At 43.7% G+C, this 23,281-nt stretch overlaps 1 protein-coding gene across 1 annotated transcript; it reads left to right on the top strand.

Moving 5' to 3' along the window:
- Window positions 1–3,702: 3,702 nt before the first annotated feature.
- On the top strand, window positions 3,703–22,928 carry LOC310784640 (interstitial collagenase; the record flags this gene model as incomplete). The annotated part of the gene is made up of 10 exons (XM_083645655.1): window positions 3,703–3,810; window positions 8,566–8,816; window positions 9,701–9,852; window positions 11,378–11,503; window positions 11,622–11,777; window positions 18,334–18,463; window positions 18,591–18,724; window positions 18,879–19,038; window positions 19,644–19,744; window positions 22,789–22,928. The coding sequence occupies 10 exons, from the start codon at window positions 3,703–3,705 to the stop codon at window positions 22,926–22,928; spliced, it is 1,458 nt and encodes a 485-aa protein (XP_083501781.1).
- Window positions 22,929–23,281: the final 353 nt, after the last annotated feature.

Genomic DNA, 23,281 nt, shown 5'->3' with positions numbered 1-23,281 from the left:
AAATTAATTGACAAAACTTGTTGGACAATGGACATAGGCTATTTACCTTCATAAGCCAGAGGGTCGTTGGCACCACAGACGATCTGTCAATAAGCTCTCTCTGTCCTCGCACGAGTGAGTACACTCTATTACGCATGGAGAGAATTACAGCATATTGCATGCCTCGCGCAAACAGCCGTTGTGAGACGGAAATCTGATTGGTTTTGATTGACCTAATGCCCAGCATTGCCTGGCCACGCCTGTGAATAATTCTGGTAGTTAAGAATGCCCAAATCTCGTTTGCGCAGCCATTTTGGGGCCCAGATGATTTTGGCACGGCTCTAATTTGCATCTGCGACACGTGCCGTGAACCTTTCCGCATCCCGGCCGAGAATTGCATCCCCAACATATTTCGGGGCTGTTTTAACTTAGAAATCAGGGAGGTCACATCTACCAGACACTTATATCACTTTTAAACAGTTATATTTCTGTATAAATCATTACAATATGCTCCTGTGATGTGGGGATGCTGCCGGCGCGGGGGTGCAAAACTCGCCATAACACCTGGCGGACGGCGCAAGGCGGACTGCTATCTTCCATGACTTAAGGCACGTGCAAACAGGTGCGCAGGCACTATTAGGGCATAGCGCCTGTCGGAAGATAGGGCCCAGAGTGCCCTCCGACACCTGACACCTGTCACACAGTGGTGAGACGGACAGGTAAATCCTGTGTAGATCTTAGAATAGCGAAGACGGTGACTGACTTTAAGTCGGATCAGGTCTACTATTAACTGAACAGAGTTGTATTACAGAGATGTCAGATAAGTCAATGCCAAGTTCCCCCTGCCACACTTCTCTAATCCTCTCAGTGGAGGCCGTGGTGCAACAGCACTCTGCTTTGAAAGTATTTATTACAGGCAAGTCATGGCTGCATCAGTGTCGACTTAAAATGACTGTATGCTAGATACAGGTGGATACGTTGGTCTGGTGATTGGATAGGGAAAACCAAACCCCATGAATTTTCTAAATGCAGGAAGGACCCGCCCTACTCTGCCTCTAATTGGCTTACCCTGATATGTTACCCTAACCTTAACCATCACCCATCATTCCTCCTGCCTAAACACAACCCACTCATGCCTGCCTGTATATATATATATATATTTTTTTTAATTTAGCCTGTATTTAAACAGGTAAAAACACGTTGAGACCGAGGTCTCATTTTCAAGTGTGACCTGTTCAGACAAGTACAAATTACAAAGACATAAAACAATCAATACAGTCAGTACAAAAACAAAAAGAAACAAAACATTTAACAAATACATGTTAAAGGTGGAAGAGATTCAGCATGAGCACACCATAGCTGCTCTAAATCTCTTAACAATAATTTAAAACTCGCAAGGGGAATCAAGCTTCAGACTCTGCTGAAGCGTGTTCCAGGTTGAGGGGGCAGAGTAGGAGAAGGCCTTTTTTCCGTGCTCAGTACGGACTGAGGGGATGGAGAAAGTGATGAAGTCCTGGGACCGTAGGCTATAACTGGACTGATTACGAGATAGGTAGGATGTTAAGTAAGGGGGCAGCAGACATATAATGGATTTGTAAATGAATATGTACCAGTGTATGGTTCTACGCATGGAGAGAGATGACCAATTGACCAAGGCATACAGAGTACAATGATGTGTGATATATATATATATATATATATATATATATATATATATATATATATATATATATACTGTATATATATATATATATATATCATCAGTGATGTTAGCTGGGGTCGTAAGGTGTTTCGGGTCTCTCAACATCATACACCCTCGCCCAGTAGACCCAGCCGAGGCCGATTAAGACCCCGACCCGCATCCCAGAAGCAGCCGCTCACGGATCAGCCTTCCTACTCTGTCTGTAACGTTGCCCGCAGAAGGGTTGATCACACCCAATACGCTGCAATAGAGTTAGGGCTACACCGCAGTATTGTAAGACCCTTCAGTGCATGGAGGGTCTAAGGCCCTGTGGGTGACTCCAGGCCGGGCTCCTCCTTCGTCTCACCAGACCCTCCCGGGGTAAAGGCAATCCTACCATGGGCAGAGAGGACGCCTCAAGAAGGCCTGTGCGGTGCACGTCATTCGCTTGCGGCGAGCACCTCGCTCTAGCCTGAAGGACCCCAGGCTGCGCTGATCTTTGCACAGATTTTCAGGAGGCTAATCCATAGCGTTTGTGGATTTCTCCCTCACGAGAGAGCCAGGCTGGGGTGCTAAACCCATCCCGTACCGGATGCCGTCTCTCCGACCGTCAACTGTCTCTCCAGCTTGTCACCAAACTATACTTGGTTGTCACCTAGTCTATTCCTAAGTGTCACTGGCCAGGGGAGCCAGGATTCTGTGTTTAAAAATACACATATATTTGCAAGCACTTTCGCCACGCTGTAGTGTTGGAGTGTGTATGTGTGTGTGTTTTCTTTCAGGAAGTGTAAAGAGCAGCAGCATTTTTGAATTAGGTAATTAGGGCCGACTAAATGCCAAAAATTAGTCAACACAGGTTCAGCACCATGGAGAGAGCTCCATTCGTTAGCTACTGATGGAGCACACCTGAGTGGAGGAGCACACCTGAGCGGAGTTGGAATCAGCCAGGGAAATGGACTATGAAAACCTTCTGGGGAGAGAGAGGAGAGGCTGCATGCCAACTCTGTGAGCGAGGCCTGACTAAATGGCCAGTGATTGTGAGCTTCAATGGCTATCAGATCTATAATAAGAATGCATGTGTGCGTCTGTGCGTGTGTGTGTGTGTGTGTGTGTGTGTGTGAGAGAGAGAGAGAGAGAGAGACTTCGGCCATAGCTATGCCGTTTTACATGTGACTGTGCTGAATCTTTCAGGAAGTGTAAAGAGCCCCCCTGCGGGTGACCTAATGGAGACAGATTTGAATGAGGTAATTAGGCCTGATTAATGGCCTTTTTTTTGCGATAGTGCGTCATGGCTGCACAGCCTTGTTGATGAGGCCAGCTGCAGACGGTAAGAAACACATTCTCCTGGCGTCTTGTGGCACCACGAAGCACTTTTATATATCACTAATCAAGATCTAACCTGTAAAAGTAATAATCTTCAAACCCAATCATCATTATCATACTTCAAATCCCTCTCTACACCCTCCTGACCACATCAGTACTCAAGTGAAGTTGACTTATTTACTTGTCTTTAACCAAATATCATAATAATTTTATATCTTCTGTTAATTGCTTCATTTGGCAGACACAAAGGATGCAGCTAAACAAATCAGATGCATCTCGATAGGGACATTTGAGTGCTTTATGTCTGCAGGCTACGACCCCATCTGAGTACTAATCTCGGTTTATAGCCCTTCATCATCATACCACCATAATGTCCCACACCACTTCGAATATGCAAATCCACCACTCATAACCACTGTGTTGACAAGCTCACGGGTAAACTAAATAGTTGCAGTCCCTGTAGCAGGTCTGCTGTTTCTTTGAGGAGCGATTTAAGAGGTGAGGTCCCCACTGTGCATGGAGTCACCGTGCCGATCTTGTTGGGACAGGAGCACACACATTATAATTAACAGTGGGATCCAGGTGGCCACCGCTGCAGCTCTACACACAGTCCTGCATCTCCAGCTGAACATCTCATAGAGAGAGGCTGACTGACAGCCTGTCCAACTTGAGGATGTTCTGGCTGGGCCTTCTGATTTGTCTCGTGATGCCCAGCCAACATGTCACCTTTCCCCTTGGAACCCTGGAGCGACCTGCGCAAGCCCACGCTGGACCAGAAAGAGCTGAACTGGAGTTTGCAGAGGTATTTATCAGTGGATGCATGGCAGGTGACCCCTCAAGACAGAATGAGCGAGCCTATAGATGTATGTGTCTTTGTTCTATTTATGGGAGATGCGTTCTGGACAGCTTTACTGCTGCTGCTTTGCTCAGGTATGCTAGTGGTCTGTTAGTGCAGCTAAGAGACAGATTTCCCTAATCACTTCTTGCAGTGACCTCATTTGACCCATCCATAGGATTGTTACTTTGGGCAACAACAAAATAGGTGGCCCCAATTGTCTTTTGATCATAGAATCTCTTTAAATTAATATAATTCTTCATTCAATACATTGTACAACAAGTTAAGCCCACCTACCTCTTTTTAGGCTGACATAAATCAATATGAAATAACATCACAGTAAGTGCCAATATTATTAAAATAAAATTAAAATAAAAAAGGGTTTCATGCATTTTGACCATGCTAACTGTTGTAGGCTACTAATAAACTATGATGCAGGCTGACTGATATCCCTCCAAAATACCACATTCAGACACCAAGACCTTGAGGAACACCATAGAAAAATGCATGCTGTGATTTGGTATCAACAACTTTTGACATTTGGGGATTTCTGTAAGACTTGCATTTTTTGGCGATTGGGTGGTGTGTTATAGAATAGAAATTTACAGCCAAAAGGTAAACAGCAAACCACTTGAAGAAAACCACTTGTGATCAAAAGATGGAGCCAGGAGTCAGAAGCAGTCTTAAACGATGTATTAACATAGATCTTGGCCAAGAGATGCACTCTTGTATATTCACGAATGGATACACAAGCTTACATTCAATGAACAGAAAGTCAAACATACTTTTAGGACACACATCAGATGACATCTGTCTTGACGCACATTTGAAGGCTCATCTGCAGACAACCTATCTGGTATTCTGGCTCTGTACAGCACATAGTGACACAGTGACAGGGTACAGTTTGAGGAGCTGCAAATGTACGCTACGGGTTGAATATGAGGTCTGTCTATGCATGTACAATAACTATGTGTAACTTAAATAATATTCACTAGTGATTGTCAAAAGAAAGGCTAATGTGATTTAAATTTCCCTATCAGGGGGCGAGCACTTCTGTTCTGGAAATTGCTCAGAAACCTGCTTTTTGTCAATATAAAGCCATGCCCCTGAATGGCGTAGGTGTCTAGTTTGTGGTTGTAAAGTTTCACAAGGCTGTGATTATCCTAGAGGTCACAATTGGTCATTTTATACAGTGAGGTCAAGTTTCGAAAAATGGTCTCTCTACAATGAAATTTCTATTATGGGGACTAACATCATTACACATGAATACAATTAGGCTCATTGAATCCACAATAGTCTCAGCTTTCCATCCATACCCAATTTATGCAATTCCAAGACTGTTTAGGGACCTCAGTATGCAGAAATATTCAAAACTAAATAATATAGAATAATAAAAATAACACATACTGTATGCAAATGGCATGGTTTTGCCAAAGACTGTAGGGGATTAGCATAAAGTGGGCATGACTGTAAAGGGGAGACTGACTGGTACCCATAGATTCCATTCTCATTCAGATATCTTGTGGTGAGAGGTCAAGGGACCCCTTTGAAAATGGCCAAACCAGTTTCTGGCCAGTTTCTCCTTTGCCAAAATCTTTGCCAAAATTTGGAGCGTTATTTAGCCCCCTTCCCGACAAGTTAGCACAACATGGTTGAGACCAATGGATGCCCTAGGTCCTCTAGTTTCATATGATATAAAGGCTATATAGGCTAGTAAATCTAGCAATGTCGGACATGGACAAGGAATAGAAAAGTGGGGACATTTCGGGGACAGCTCCAGCTGGGGACAGGTCACCAAACGGGTACGTCTGGTCACCTTACATTGGACAGTTTACCCACCTCTGTATTTCTCACTATATCACTGATAATAAGTGATCTACTAGTCTAGTAACTAGACTCTGACAGCAGTCATGGAAAGTAGCAAAAACTGCAATGGCCACACAACAGTTTCTAATAAGGGTTCACACTAAATGCTTACTGCTGATCCCAGCATCTTTGTTTTTTCATGGTGAAATCTAGATCAGCACAGTTCTTTTAAATCTTTTTCTGTTGTCTACCTCTTAAAGCACTACGCTGACTTTTTGGGGGGGTTTGGCAGTCTCGCTTAGCCAGACCATGGGCTCTATTCTCCCCTTGACCTTAGGCGCTAAACTGGCCTTAAACACAAAAAACACACTTTACGCCTGCCTACCGCTGACTCAGGAAGATAGCGTCATGTTTTTACGCCCCGAAATGCACTTTACGCTGAAGAGGCGTGGCGCAGTGCCAGAATAGGCCAGAATGGGCGTTTCAGCCTTAAATACCAGCCTGATCTTCCCAAAGGGCGTTAATTTTTGCGGTTAACGCTTTTCAAAACCAGGCCTTATTCAGTGCGCCGGGGATGCACCCACGGCGTTATTCAATCACTCTGCTGCTATCTCACTCTCTCTCCCTCTCTCTCGTACGTCAATTTCTGTCCCTATAGCGCACTGCAAGCATCAGATCTGAAATGTAGGCTACACCACAGAATGACAGAACCATCACTATTTTGGGGGAAAGGCCACTAATTTATATTGTAACGGCACAGGCGAGGCCTGTGCGTGAACCCGGGTCTCCAGCTTACAAGCCCAACACGTTAACCATCAAGCTAAAGGGACAATCCCTTTAGCTTAGGCTCACGTGCTTGCTCTTATCCTTAGCGACCCAGGATCGCTACACTACGTCCTCCTGTGGGAAGCGCAGCCCCTGCGCTTCAGCTTACTCCCTGCCTTACCAGCTTGGTGCAGCAACTGGCGGACGCTTTCAGCTCCCTCACGCATCCCATCCGGGCTGCCTTCCGATGATCGCACGGCCAACCCATCCCACTTCTGACACCAATGTAACGGCACAGGCGAGGCCTGTGCGCGAACCCGGGTCTCCAGCTTACAAGCCCAACACGTTAACCATCAAGCTAAAGGGACAATCCCTTTATCTTAGGCTCACGTGCTTGCTCTTATCCTTAGCGACCCAGGATCGCTACAATATGTAGGCAGGCACAATGACCAATGAAAAAAAAGTTGTTATACTGTAGTTTTGAGCCCCTGTCATTCAGAGGCTGTTGCATCATCCTACCGTGCAGAGACGGAGAAAAAAAATGCAGCTCTCCGGGAGAAAATGATGCAATCATTCTGTCCAAACTTTCACCAATCTAATCTCATCATGACATCCAGGGATAGGCTATATTTTGCTAGCCGATGTGTTTAGAACATTATTCTCACTTTGTTCTTGCTATAGTGTAGCGTATTTACATGCTTGCTGTATTTAAAACTGCAGTGAGATTTGTTTGAGGAGCATATCGAGACAGACGGGGATGAAAGTGGGCAGAGAGGGAGGGGAGGGGGCTCAGAGCGCTTTGGTCGTGGCTTTAGGGCTTTTCTGACCGGACTGGAGTTGCTCCGTTCATGGATCGGAGTTTGGAAGGGAAGAATGTGATTGGTTTACTGGAGATCACCAATCCAACACTTGTGAATAATTCTATGCTTAAAAAGGCACGGTTAAATGGTTAGCGCTGCACATTATGGCGTTTAGCGTCAAGGAAAAATTAGGGAATGCGCATGACCACGCCCACTAATAGCGCTGCGCCAAGCCATAAATGCAAATTTAAGGCCAGGGGGGGAATAGAGAAAGAGCCCACAATTGATCACTGACCTTTCCCAATATGCGAAGAGAGGATTAGTACCAAAATCGTCCCTGTGGTGTGCATGGTAGCACTTTAGCAACTGCAGGCTAGCCTAGCATTATGCAAAAATATAAACAAAAGATAAATAAAAGATTTGGACAAAATCTGGCTGAATGACACGTTTCATAATTAGAGATAATTTTCAAACTTCATCAACTGCAACCAACAGTTGCATCACTGCACCTATAGAGAGCCAAAGTGAAACGTCACTTCCTGCTTTCTCCCTGGACCAGCGCTGCGAAAAATATGAATGGCGGTGGACGGAGAATAAGGTTACTTTTTTGATCCCGTTTGAATTGTGCCACGGGGTGCCAACACTAATTTGGTCAATTTAAAACATAAACGACAAACTGTGACTTTCTTGACATGCAAAGTTATGTTTTAAATTGACAAAATTAGCGTTGGCACCCTGTGGCACAATTCAAACGGGATCAAAAAGTAACCTTATTCTCCGTCCACCGCCATTCATATTTTTCGCAGGGCTGGTACAGGGAGAAAGCAGGAAGTGACGTTTCACTTTGGCTCTCTATACTGTAGGTATTCAAGGGTTTAAGTGAAACATCTGGCCATGCAGATTATTGCACAAATCCTTGGTGCTCCGATAGTCCTAGAAGTCAGAAGCTATCTTCAGGCCCTGTGTATGGCTGTTGGTGACACCTACAATTACATGAGTGTGCCTACCTTTGTGCATAGTTCTATTATTATAAGGTCTAAGGAAAATGTTTGGAATGCTTACTGTAAAGACTACTCATTTTATGAACCCTTGATCATTTGTGTTACTTCTCAGCTTGCGTAACATTGTGGAAAGTTTTAGGAGTATATGTCCTATAGATTTCTTTTTTAATGCTTGCGTCAGCTTGTGATTATTTTTCTGCTTCGTACAGTTTAAAACGATTCAAACCCTCAGGGGACCCAGAAAGAAGAATAGATAAAAGATAATGAGATAGTATCTCACGATTAAATGCTCAACACCACCGCTTCACAGCATTCATTACCTTTGGTAGTGCAGTAATAATTAATTCTGCAGCTGAGTGAATGATCTGTTTTCAGGCCTACCTGGAGCACTTTTATGGTTACCAGCCCAGGTTGGAGAGGCAGAGGAGAGCTGTAGACACTGGCGCAGACCAGCTGACTGGACTCTGTGCTAAGGTCCGACAGATGCAGCGCTCCTTTGGTTTGCCTGTGAGTGGCGAGCTGACCGAAGAGACTCTGGCCGCCATGAGGAGGCCTCGCTGCGGTCTGTCAGATGCTGAAGCATTTGAAGAGACAATCCGCTGGAAGAGGAGCACCCTCAGCTACAGGTTCTAGAGACCGCCAAAAGCCAAAGCTGCACTCAATAATGATGCTATTAAAGGTCCCATATCTTGGATGGAGGATTTCCCTTAATTGCCTCTTTGGAAGCAGTTGGATGTGTTACATGTATCTAAACAAATATATATATGTCCTATATCTAAACATATATTTTATATGTGCTATATATCTAAACATATATCTATATGTGCTATATCTAAACATATATCAATATGTGCTATATATCTAAACATATACATCTATAGGTGCTATATATCTAAACATGGTGGAAGTATCCAAATGCACAGTCGCCAGCTTAAATCCACACAATTCATACTAGAAACGTGAGCCTCTAAATGCCATCTTCCATAACTTTGTGGCATCACAAAGGTTCACTCATTATAATTTTTGCAAGAAATAATAGGATAATGCCTCAAAAATGGCTTGTTTCGCCTTTTTTGATTTTCCACTATAAGCAGCTGAAACTGAGGCAGACAGAAGCTATACTGTTTTTAGTACCACATTTGTTGAGGTTAGCGACCAACAGAGTGACTTATAGAGCTGCTGGTCGCAGCTAAATACACTTTCCGTGTCATCAGTCTAAACAAGAAAATTGATATTTAGGTCAGAGGGAGTGTGCAGTTTACTGACATCATGCTCATGGCCGTAACTAGGATTTGAGAAATACCGAAGTCATGACCTCTGTGTCCTCAATGGTAGTTACGGCCATGATCATGCTACATCATTTTGAAGTCCTCAAAATTCAAACGGCTGGCATGGGGCTTCCAACATGTTTTGCCAAGGGTTTAACAATGGAGTGGAGAGTTCAACAAATCACTGGGATTGATTTGATTATTTGATGTCAGATTAGTGAAATTCTGTGTTTGTTCCACAGAATCTCCAGCTACCTCCCGACCATCCAAGCCTCCCGGGTTCGGAAAGCCTTCACGGCGGCATGGAAGCTGTGGGCCGACGTTGCACCTATCCGTTTCCGCAAGAGGAGTAGGAGGAGAGAGGCTGACATCGTTATCTCCTTCCACAGCGGTGGTGAGCTCTAGATTTAACAGATTAGGATAAGTTCACCCAAAAATAGAAATTCGGTCATTATCTAGTACAAGTACGGGTGAAGCTTTTTAGTCGACAAAACATTTGTGGGGTTTCACAGCAAAACACCGTTGCACAAACAATTGAAGTACTGTAGATGGTGATCAAAATTCAAACAGGGGAAAAAAATCTTCCATAGGCCTACTGCTCACCCGTAATCCAAGTCTTCAATAGCTGAGATGCCAAGTCGCCTTGAAAAGATGTAATTTAGGTACACCTGGTTTTTAGGTGAAATATCCAGTGTAGCAGGCTACAGTATCCACTACCCATGTTCTTGGACCACATGGCTACAGTGAAGATTTCAGCTAAAACCAGGGTGTAAATGATGTCTTTTCAAGTCAACTTGGCGTCTCTGGGCTTTTTTTCAGTTTGAATCCACTTAAATTGTTTAGGACAGCGGTTGTCAAAGTGTGAGGTGCACCTGCCCTGGGGGACGCGAGCTAACACAGAAAAATCAGAGAGAAGAAGATGCACAGCCTCCACCGGACATGTCCGCGCGGTCACAAAAGTACGCGGTTGTCTGCATGCAGAGAGCCTGCGCGCACACCCTCTGATGAGAGATGATGGACCGTGGCCATCCACTGGCTCACTCACAGATCTGCAAAACTAGGGCTTCAGCCGGAGGCCCGCAGTCTGGCTGCCTCTGTTGAGGTGAGCCCACTCCCAGCAGCCTGTCAGAGGAGAAAACAGGAAGATTTAAAAAAAAATTGGTGTTTCACAAATCTGATTGCGCGGGTTCATTGTATGTACATCAAACACATGGTCATATTTTTGTATGTGTTGGGGAGCTATTTCAGACAAATTTTACAAGATTGATGGGGCTGGGGAGCTGTCTGTCCGTGCTGGCCAGCCTGGCTGCAGACACAGTCCATAGGGGTTGAACATGCAGAGAAAGCAACATTTACACTTGATACACTGCACGGGGCGGGTATCCTGCTAGTTATAATAAAGATGTGTTAAAAAACGATTAAAAGTCCTTCAGAGTGGATAAAGATGTATAAAATGCGTAAAAGTAGATATTTGAAAAAAGGATACAAAAGTTTTAAAATCTTAAAGAATATATAAAGATGCTTACAAGATTTTTGGAACTTGTTATGCCCAAGTGGAGCATACAACAATAATAGTAGCTAATAATGGCATTAATAATGTAATAATGGGGGAGGTTGGGGGGCGTGGTTGGGGGGCGGGGCTGTGGAGGGCGCAGCTGTCTATGTTCTTTGAGGGGAGGCTCAGTCTCCCACACGAAGACCCCTGGTTTAGGAGAATTCGGCAACAGTGTTTTGGTTTTGCTGTGAAAACAAATGTTTTGTCGACTAAAAAACTTCACCCATCCTTCCATCGGCATGGAAGGGGCGAATAGATTAATTCAAATTTTTGGGTGAACTTATCCTTTAAGTTGTGCTTCTCAATGATCCTGAGACACAGCATACATCAACTGTTGGTTGAATATCATGATTAACTGTTGCAGACCATGAGGATGGCTCGCCATTTGATGGCAAAGGAGGCATCCTGGCCCACGCCTTCCTGCCTGGGATCAAAATTGGAGGAGACGTCCACTTTGATGTGGATGAAGACTGGAGCTTTAATTCCACTGGTAGCTACTGGCATTGGAAGTTGCTCAGGATGGTGTTGACATTTTATGTTTGAACTCAAAACTTCAACGAACAAAATTATTTTTGAAAGTCCTTACAAGACTTGTGTCCCTGCCCCAGGCTTCAACCTGTTTTCTGTGGCGGTACATGAATTTGGCCATGCCCTGGGTCTGCACCACTCTCCCGACCCCGGAGCTGTCATGTACCCATCATACAACTTTGAACCCGACCTTCAGCTCTCCTTCCGAGATGTCAAAGATGTCCAGCACATGTATGGTGAGTCACTCTGGTTGCATCCAAAACAGTAAGCCACTCAGGAAAAACAGGACCATTTCACTGCTTGGATTGAAAAACTTTACTACTTAACCTTATCTTTACCTTTGCTTTTAACTTCACTTGAAAATATCAATGAAAAGTACTCTAAGGCTGACAAAATAACCCTTCAACCGGAGGCGGAACTCGCCATTTTCGGCTGCTCAGAATCCTCTATGCTCCTCCCAACGGCCGTGCAGCAATCTCTGACACAGGGGATGACTGTTGCCAAGAAACTGATTCTGAAGGAATGGAAGTCCTCCTCTCCACCTTCTTTTCAGCTGTGGCTGACAGACATGGGGCTCTATTGGCCCATTTCCACCGCAGGTAGTAGCGCGATCCCGCTCCGCTCAACTCGATAAATTGTCTCATTCCACCGGTTAAAACCGTCCCAGCCCGGGTTGTATTGGGGTCGAGTCGTGCTACTTTTCGTACCTGCCTCGTCGGGGTTCTATTTTATGAACCCGGTACCATGCGTGACGTGAAAACATTGTTGACGACTGATTGGTCAGGCAGAATTGTGTTTACTCTATCTACTGACTGTCAATGCAATGCTGCATACCAGTTTAGTGGGCTTACCTTCTCTTCTGTTATGTATATTTCCATCAGTCTTTTGTGCTGCTGCCTTCGCCTCTGGTGAAATAAAATCTTGGCGTTGGTTTCAAATGTTTTGAGTGTGAAAAAAGTCAGCTGCTCAGGAAGCTCCTGTGCAGCGCTCCGCTAGGCCGCAGTGGGTCTTTGGTGAAGCCGCGGTCTTGCCTGGTGAGAGGCCGCCGGGGTACAGGCTTCACACTCTGTCTGTAGCGCCTCTCCCGTCCCCGCGCAGCGCAGCGCATGCATCTCCTGGCCGATTGTCACATTTGCCCATGTACACTGTAGGCCATTTAGAGGCACCAGTATTTCATAAACAGTTTAAAAGTTCTGTGGATGGATTTAATTGTAACGTTATGTTATAGCCTACTTCAGCTATAAGCGAAGGACAGATATGCGGTCGCTATGACGACCAGCTGTGGGCGGGGGGGGGGGGGGCGGGGGCAGATGATCTGCGGTCATCCATCAGGCCGAAACGAGTAGAGCCGACTGGTGACGAGCTGTGCAGGGTAGTAAAATGTGGTGGAAATGAGCCATATCTTCCCAAAAGCGCTAATTTAGCATTTGCGCTCGTTTAACGCCGTGCGCAATGCAAATTGGGGGCGGACACAAGCGCATGCATGTGATAATTGTACTGGGCATTGGCTGCCACAAGCCAAAGCAGGCGTTTCAGCGTGTGATAGATGGCATTACCCTATCGTCAGCAGCACGCAATTGCTTTGTGCTAAGAGCTTTGAAAAGGACCTCTTACGCGCAAATACCTCGCGCTCTCGGAGCGCACCCGTAATCTCCGTGTAGCGCAGCGCAGTGCAAAGTAGAATTCCTTTTGGAGATGTCATTACGCACAGCCTACACATCAAATTATGCTGCTAAAATTGGGTATTAGCAGATAATTCAGTGAGGCAATCAACTATAACTCACTGAGAAACTTTTATCACATCGCAAAGAGGGAAATTAATTGCGAAAACTTGTTGGACAATGGACATAGGCTATTTACCTCCATAACCCGAACGGTCGTTGGCACCACAGACGATCTGTCAATAAGCTCTCTCCATCTCCCTCTGTCCTCGCACGAGTGAGTACACTCTATTACGCATGGAGAGAATTACAGCATATTGCATTCATCGCGCAAACAGCCATTGCGAGACGGGAATCTAATTGGTTTTCATTGACGTAATGCCCAGCCTTGCCTGGCCACGCCTGTGAATAATTCTGGTAGTAAGACCGCCCAAATCCCGTTTGCGCAGGCATTTTGGGGCGCAGATGATTTTGGCACAGCTCTAATTTGCCCTTGCGACACGTGCCGTGAACCTTTCCGCATCCCGGCCAAGAATTGCATCCCCAACATATTTCGGGGCTGTTTTAACTTAGAAATCAGGGAGGTCACGTCTACCAGACAATTATATCACTTTTACATGTCTGTATAAATCATTACAAGTATGTTCCCATGAGGGGGGGGATGCTTTTTTTTGCTGCTCGGCGAGGGAGCAAAATTCAGCAGAACACCTGGCGGACGGAGCAAGGCCGAATGCTATCTTCCGTGCCTTAAGGCATGCGCAAACAGGTGCGCAAGCGCTATTAGGGGATAGCGCCTGTCGGAAGATAGAGCCCATGGTCTCAATTATACGTATGGAGAGACTCAGGTTCCAGAGGACCAATTCATTGAGGACATTTTTAGTCATCTGGGACCCGTTCTTGATCTATTTTGATGTGGATACCATGCACAGTAATTATTATTGATTTTTTTTTGTAAGCACACAAGCATTTTACATGACTGGTAGCGCCACTTTGTAACATTGTAAGGTTGAATGTATGTATATATCTATTTCTTCTTCTTCTTCTTCTTCTTCTTCTTCTTCTTCTTCTTCTTCTTCTTCTTCTTCTTCTTCTTCTTCTTCTTTTTTCCTGTTTGTTCTTGTTTTTCATGTTCTGAAAACATAAAATAAAATATTGAAAAAAACAAAGAATAATGAAAAAAAAACTGTATGTCAAGTAGTAGTCTCTCCCCAGCCCAGACTCAAATATTACGTTGAATCGCTCTGCTCCGCATACAGCATGCAGTGATGTAGTGTATCAGCGTAAGAACTCATGGGTCTGGCGTTGAGACTAGTCAAGTAGTGACAGTTACATCGTGTCAAAATTTGTTAAATTAGTAGGTAATAATTAATTTACATGGAGACATCCTACTAGTTACTCAGTAATTTCTTGAAGATAACAATACGGCATGTTGTATAGCAGAGGGATGAGAGACAAAGCTGAAAACCAGAGTACCAAGGTTCTGATTTCTACATCTTGATTTCTACATCATTGTACTACTGCTGCGAGTTGCACCATATAAGCAATATGAAACTGACTTTGTTACGTCATCATGTTGTCAGTTTAAAAGCTTTGCTTAATAACAAAAACAAAAATCCAGTTCACACAGTCTTAAATGTGTAGATATGAATGTGTATATTGCCTGTTTGAAATAGTTTTTTCCCTCCATGTTATAGATACAACTGTTTGTGCAACATTGGTGTTTTGACATACTGTAGATCCAAATAGAATAAGAAAGAGTCAGTTGCGTCACAAAATACCCAATTTAGGTTCATAACAGCGGCATATGACTTTCATGTATCAGTATGCTCATTGAATCCTTATGTCAGTTTTCTTTCAAGGTGTTGTGAAATATGTATGTGATTTGTGATATGGCAAGCCAACAGTGTCCATTTATTGATTAGAAAAAGTAAAATAAAAAATGCTGTCACTGTAAATTCATATTTTTCACTGAAAAAAAACATTTAAACTTTGTATATGTCAAGCTTCTGTCAGACATTGGACATCAAAATTGAACTAGAATATCTAAATTTCCTAACGAAAATGTAATTGTGCTTGCTGTCCTCGCTATGCCCTGCCTCCTTGCAATGCCTCTGCCCATGCAGCCCCAATCGGCAATGTGTAGCTAGGACGTCTCTAGGTGGTTAAAGGGTGTATTAACTGGTTGCTAGGGTGTTCCCGGCTGGTCGCTAGGGCGTTTGTAGATGGTTGCTAGGGTGGACTAAGTAATTATGGGGGGGCTATGTGAGTAGAAGCAGGAGGAGCCAAGGAATCCAGGCGCGAAATAATTTTGATTGTAGACGGTACAGTTCAAAAGTTATGGACCAAAATGTAAAGAGGGCTGTTATAGTGCCGGTCAATAGATGTAATTTTTTAGATCACAGCAATGAGTAAAAGTGGGGCAAGCCAAGGAAACCTGGGAAAAAAATATTTTTGATTGTAGAAGAACAATGCGTTCCGGAGTTATGGTGATTTTTATGAATTAGGCCCCACCCACAGAAATGACAAAAAACAAGGGTCAAGGTCCTTACACATCAAGAGTGATGCGAATATACGGCACGAAATTGCGATGCGAGTTTTGACCCACCTGTCAATCACAGCCACAGATGTGTACACTTCGGAAGCGAATTTCTGAAAAATCGACAGTGGTTCGAAAAAATAAACGCCGCAATAACGCTCGGCGAAACTTCGCCGTTGGTATGCACGGTTGCATTAACTGATATAGGTTTGGAAAATATTATTGACGTGCAAATTAATTGCATGAAAAAAACGCTCCCGATGTGTAAGGACCTTTAGGGTTAGGGGAAAAAAAATTTTTTTTTGAAAAAAATAAAAATAAAAAATAACCCTAGGAAAAAACGAAAGTTGATTATATCGCAACGGTGCAGTCTTTTCGAAAACAGCAAAATCAGTGTTATGCAGGACAGTCCACACTTTGCATTTACATCCGGAGATGCTTCTTCTTCATTCGGAAGCATCTCCGGATGTAAATGCAAAGTGTGGACTGTCCTGCACAAAATGGTGGAAAATCTAGTCAGACGTGGCCTATATGCATAGATGCGGAACGACCCAAGGAATCCAGGGAAAAAAGAAGTTTGATTGTGGACGCTATACGCTTCAAAAGTTATGGACCAAAATGTAAAGAGGGCTGTTATAGCCCTGGTCAATTGGTGTAATCTTTTATTCGATAGTAGAAGGCCCCTCTGTGAACCTTCCTACCAGCTTTGGTCGCTCGAGGCCATATGGTTTCTGAGATACAACTAATTTAATGCAACATTTTGCCAGATTTATCGAAACCCCATGCAAGTCAATGGGGGGGAAACTCGCGCCTAATCGCGAATAGCGCCCAGACTGCTTGATGAAACTCTTAGCAAAGTCATAGCATACCTGTCATCAATGAGCCGCACGTTTTGAGTTCTGGCATGTCTATGTGGTGTGAAAACTGTTATTACGTCCCAAAAATTTGGCAGATCGAAAAAGTAGGAGTTCAAAGATTGTGCTTTGCTTTCAGCAAGCACAATAATAATTCTTCAAGATGACCAGTAGGCCTACTTACAGATAATTCTTCAAGATGATCAGTAGGCCTACTTACAGCACAACGGAGCTGACTGTGGAGAGAATGAAGTGCTATAATCCCCCCCCCCCCAGATTTTTTTTATCCCATTTTTATCCCCCATTAGTGCTAATTTTAATTTATTTATCCTGGTTGCTGCTCCACCCTCTGCCGATCTGGGGAGAGCCGAAACTGGCTCCATGCTTCCTCCGAGATATGGGCAGTAGCCAGCCGCTTCTTTTCACCTGACAGGGGAAGCTTCACCGGTAGGACATAGCACGTGGGAAGATCACACTATTCCAACGAGTTCCCCTCCCTCCGAACAGGCGCCCCTAATGACCAGAGGATGCACCACTTCAGTGACCAGGATATTGCATGTTTTGGTGAGGGGTTCCTATATGAAGAAAAACCCCAGGGGGCACGGGGAGAACATGCAAACTCCACACAGAAAGGCCCTTTTGATGACCCCACCCGGACGGTGGGCACTCGAGGACAATGTGGATGGGCACGTGCTCCTTCAGCGCTCACAGCGTCCCAGGTGGGAATCAAACCCAGGACCTTCTAGCTGTGAGGCGACAGCGCTACCACTGCGCCACCATGCCCCAGATAATTTATAAGGTCAATGCCTATGGAAGAGTGCCAATGACTTCTATCACACTTCAGTCACTACTATCACTCAGTTAACTGACACTGGCTGTAAAACTTTGTTGAAGTGTGGTGGGGGGTTGGTAACCTGACGCTGCCAGATGGACGGTATAGCTCCACATAGTTTCACTAAACCAGTCGATCTGGGAATGCAGTAACCAGACCCGCTGACGGAGGCGGGCACTTTTTCCAAGCTACTTGGCAGGTGATTGGATGACCCATCTGTCTATCACCGCTGGTGGGTGTTAACTTCAACCAATCAGATCGCCGAAGGTGCCTGTGCGCTGATCTCCGTGGTATTCATTGATTGAGTCCTCACGGTCGTAAAGTCAACTTCGAAGCATTTAGTTAGATTATAACGAACTAGTTGTGTGGCTTAGCCTTCCCAAATGTTGAGGGTCGTTTTTTAGAATTTAATAAATAGAATTGGGAACGTTACATTCAATTTCATTCAGACTGCCTGTCACTTCCGCGGCGGCAGCCATGTTGACGAGTGAAAAGAACTACAAAGACCATGTACCCACTACTTGCCCAGACGAGCGCTGAGCCCGCCACGGCTGCCGCTGATTGGTCGGGTCGGCATGGTTTGACCAATCATCTTATGAACAAGAGAAAAGCCAGCACTCCAAATGTCTTTTTGTTGATTTATTTCCTCATGTACCTGGGCAGCAGCAACGAACGTTTCAGTCAAAGACCTTCCTCAGCGTTGTCAAATGACCAATCATCTTAACTGCCTGTGCATGACAAGATGGATACGTCGAGAGAATCTCTTTTGATCTCGCGAGGTTATCCATCTTGCAAGCAAGGTTAGGGGGTTGGGGAGTACAAACTAAATTGGCTCAATTTCAAAATGCAGCCCTCCCATTGTCCCTGTCAAAAGGTGCTTTATAAACTGTTTCCTTGTGTTGCCTCCAGGTATCAATCCCAATTTCTATTCAATCTCCTTGAAGAGGCCTCCTCCAAGAACACCTGACAAGTGTGACCCAGATTTGTCTTTTGACGCTGTAGCAGAAATGGGACCGGAGGTCCTGTTTTTCAAAGATAGGTAGTGTTATAGTATGTCTACATCATAGGGTGACAGGTGGACTTCACCTGAGTCTAGGCCCCTAAACCAGCTTTCCAAGGATACAGAAGACCTAGCAATTAACAAAAGATTGTCATTTCTTTTTCAGATTTATGTGGCGCACACATCCTAATTTCGAGAAGACAGACATCACTCTGATCAGCAGCCTGTGGCCACACATACCTCCCTTTTTGGACGCCGTCTATCAGAATGTGGAGGCGAACCTCATGGTGTTTTTCAAAGGTACGGTGCAAACCTCAGAAGAGCAGTATGCGCTGTGTTTGTATCTTAATAAAGACCTAATAAAAGGAATACATTGAATAACAGGTGACTTAATGGCTCATGGATATGAAATGGGGCCAAAAACCATTAGACGCTAGTGTTTTTGTTGTTGCAGATAATCAGTACTGGGTGATAAGGCAGCTGGAACTCTTGGAGGGCTTCCCTAGAAACATCTCTGACCTGGGCTTCCCTCCCAGGGTGACGTCTGTCGATGCTGCTCTTCACTTTCGCCAAGCCCGCCTCACCGTGTTCTTCACTGGCCATGAGTGCTGGAGGTACTAAAGATCCCACACTGATTTATAGGACATCCCAGACTAACCGGTAGCACTTCACTAGAAGTACATTATAAGCAAATTGCAAGCCAATTAACCTTTTTTTTTACAATGAAATCATCAGACAAACATCATCAATCATAGATTCAAATAAAAATTACATTACATTTAATATAATGTTATTAACGGCAGCATTATCTATACCGTGTCTCCAGAATGTATTTGGCTCCCTATTTTTGTTTGCACTATATCATGTATAACTATATAATTATCATGCACTCTCATGTGAGTCAGGTTATGATAGCTCATATAATCATGCAACAGCAATATAAATATGTTGTTATAGATACACTAAACTGGGACCAGAGTCCATTTTCAGTCTAATGACGGTGTTCATGGATCCTGTCTGAGTAAAGCAGGGATGGCTTGGTTAATTTGTCATCCACTGTAAGCGTTCAGCTGATGATCAGGATGACTTTGGTGACAGACCAGGCACTGGAGTTTACAATGATTCATAAAATGATGAGCATTAAATGTCATCTTCCAGCGGGAAGATGTAGACACAGAGATATGTGCTTTACCAACATTTCCCTCTGTATGATATCTAGGTACAATGAGGTGCAGAACGTGATGGAGGAATCCCCGACACCCATAGCCCAGCAATGGCCAGGGGCTCCCACTCCCCTGGATGCAGCTGTCTCATACCAAGGTATCGTATACAGCATTATGAAGTTTATATGAAGGGAAGACCTTCATACGCATGCAACGATTTAGCATCAATAGATTATTAACACTGATTTTGAGACATTAGTATAATTGCTGTAAACAAATGAGAGCATTGTTGAGAAGACTGGAAGGTGACGACCACAACAAAAAGCCTTCTAGGGCCCACTGGCAAAGGAAGAAAAAAAGATGCACGAGGGAAAAAACGCAGGAACAAAACGGAGGTATCTCTGACTGCTTGTGTTTATAGACAGCCAAAGTGGAACGTCACTTCCTGCTTCAGCACTGTACCAGAGATTTTCATCCGCCAGATATACAGATATATTTAGAAACAGGAGAGATCGCATAACATTCAGCTCAAACCAAAACGTAAAAAAAAAATCAGGTTTTATGTTTATTTTTGTTTTGGTCCCAGTGACATGTTCTATAATCTCTCCCGATTCTAAATATAGCTGAACCGTTTGGTTTGACCAAGTAAAACTATTTTTATAAGCATTTTACGAAATGTCTATGGGAAAATAAATTGCAGAAGAAAATCTCTGGTACAGTGCGGAAGCAGGAAGTGATGTTCACTTTTCCTCTCTATTGGCAATGTACTGTATCAATCAAGGGCAGATATAGATACATAAAACGTTATTTATCCCTGAGGGACAATTCAGTCCACCACCACATACAAGTATACACATTACAATCATACAGCACAAGTCAGGGGAAACTCAGTACGATGTCGGCATCAGGTGAAGGAGATGCAGGTTATTTTCATGACTTTTTGCTGGGCTTTTACTGTGTTGTTTTTCTTGGTTGTAGTTGCGTGGGAGAGAGCAAGGGGAAGGGAGAGAACTGATGCTGTGGGGTCATTGTGTGGCAATAACAATGTGCATCATATTATTTGTTTGTATAACACACACACACACACACACACACACACACAACCAGTGCTGGTGGTGAAATGGGGAGAAACAGGGTTGGGAGGGAGGGTTGTGACGACTGAAGCAAACAGGTGACAAGTAGGGGTAGGCATGCTTATGTAGGCTATGCAACAGGTGATTGAGTTAATTTGTGATTGAGCGCAGGCAGGTGATTGCAATTGAGGGAGAATGGTTGGTGTAGTCTAGTTCCTGAACTTCACTTATCACAATAACTTTTATTCTTTATTCTTTATTCGTATCCCCATTAGCTTCCACAAAGTGGTTGCTAGTCTTACTGGGGTCCACACAAGCAATAAAAACAATCACATACACAAGCAAAAAACAATCACAAGCAATAAAAACAATCACAAACACAAGCAATAAATACAATCACAAGCAATAAAAACAATCAATAAAAAGCAATAAAAACAATAATCTAAAACAATAAAATGGTTATTGTGGATTCAAGATTTGTTTTAGTGACTTTTTGAAGGAAAACCTATTTTTGATCTGTCTCATGTCCGCAGGGAGCATGTTCCAGGCAGCAGAACCTCTGTAAAGCACAGTTCTCATCATAAAATTTGTACGTGGACTAGGTACAACTAAATGACCAGTACTCACTTGACGCGTCTTAAACCGATGACAGAAACCAGCATGTACTATTTTTTCACATAGAAAATGTGGTGTTTTTTTCCAAATGACAGTTTGCATGAATGACAATAGACTATATTTTAGCTTTGCCTCCACAGTAAGCCAAGATAGTCGTTTATGCATTTTCATCACATTAGCCCGAAAGGAACAATGAAGCACTAATCTGGCTGCTCTGTTCTGTGCAATTTGAAGTTTTTTAAGATGTTTCTCAGCAGCACCAGGCAGTACTCCAGATGAGATAGAGCAAGAGACTGCACAACTTCAAACATAACAGAGGATGGAACATATGGTGAACATTTCCTAGCAACAGCGATGCCCTTGCCCATCTTAGAGACAATGTTATCAATTTGGTCAGACCAAGACAGTAAGTTATCCAATTTAACTCCCAGTAGTTTTATTATCATGACTTGCTGAACAGATGTACCATCTACTCAGACAAGTTAAGTGCAGTAGCTTTAGCAAGAGCGTGCCTGCTACCAAATACAATGCATTTGGTTTTGGCTATGTTCAATACTAATTTGTTAATTTTCACCCATTTAATGATGGAATCCAACTCAACATGCAAAATCTCTCTGAGCTCTGTTGATGTTGGAGATGCACAAAACAGAGTTGAGTCGTCAGCATACATAACAAAGGCCCCAAGCAACTCCCTTGTGGAAGGCCGCAGGATATTCTTTTACTGTCTGAAAAACTGCCGTTAAAGAACACACGCTGTGACCTGCCAGAAAGATAACTTTCCATCCAGGCAAGAGCTAAAGGTGAGAAACCATAACATTTGAGCTTGGCAATAAGAATACTGTGGTCAATGACATCAAATGCAGCAGAAAGGTCCAAGAGCACAGCCCCAACTAGCTTGCTGTCATCCATATATGTCAACCATTGATCAGTCATATGTACTAAAGCAGTACTGGTAGAGTGCCCATCACAATAACTCCATTTAAAATGTAGTGGGGAGGGGATAGTCTTGACACGAAAGAGAACAATCAGTTACAAGATGCATCCTCACTTCAAGTTTGATCCAAATTGGACAGTTGTTGTAGCAGCGGTGGCCTTTCAAAGTTTTAAAATTTGATCTCTAGTTAATAGCACTCACATTTGGCCAATCACTTGTTGGTTTTGGCCAATGGGTGCCACAATTAGATGCCTCATCCCCCCCCCCCCCAAGTTTTCATCCAAATCACACAAGTAGTGTTGGAGATGATCATATCACCTGAGGTGTCATGTTTGACAACTGGATGGACAAAACTTGATCCATAGGCCCGCCTACGTTATGGTATGAGATAGAAGCTATGTCTCAACCATGCTTTCATCTGTTTACAATAATTATACCAATATATATATATCATAATTCATCTGACATGTTAAATGTGACACACTTCAACAAGGTTTTAAGCAATACTCAAACCTCAACACCCTGATACACGCATTGTATATTGAATAATGAATGATACCACCCCTCCCCCCCCAACAGGATTTGTGTATTTCTTCAAGGGGAGCGTCCAGTACAAATATGAGCCCAACTTCAAACATGTTGTCTCCATAAGGCCCGCTAATGAACTGCTGGAATGCCAAGAGGAGGCAGACAATCACATCATAATGAAGAGAAGATAATCTAAGTAGTTGATGATAATGATGATGAATGTGCTCTGTGTTGTGCATGCGCGCGCGCGCGTGCGTGTGTGCGTGCGTGTGTGTGTGTGTGTGTGTGTGCGCGTGTGTGTGTGTGTGATATCTAGCAATAACAGCAAGTTCTCTAATAGCTACAGGAACTGATGAATAATGCAAGGAAGTGGTTAAAAGTATTACTGGATTAGATACTGTAATAGTGCGGTGTTGTAATAATGGCATTGTACCTTCTATTTAAAGTGGTTTTTTCCTGTGTAGTGGTTGATTTTGAAGTTGATTATGTAAATTGTTTTTAATGTGTTTTTAAAATAATACACAAGCATGATTCTCTAATTCGA

This window comes from Poromitra crassiceps, assembly GCF_964638095.1.
Source record: "Poromitra crassiceps genome assembly, chromosome: 1".
NCBI lineage: Eukaryota > Metazoa > Chordata > Actinopteri > Beryciformes > Melamphaidae > Poromitra > Poromitra crassiceps.
This window is presented reverse-complemented; position numbering and strand designations above follow the sequence as displayed.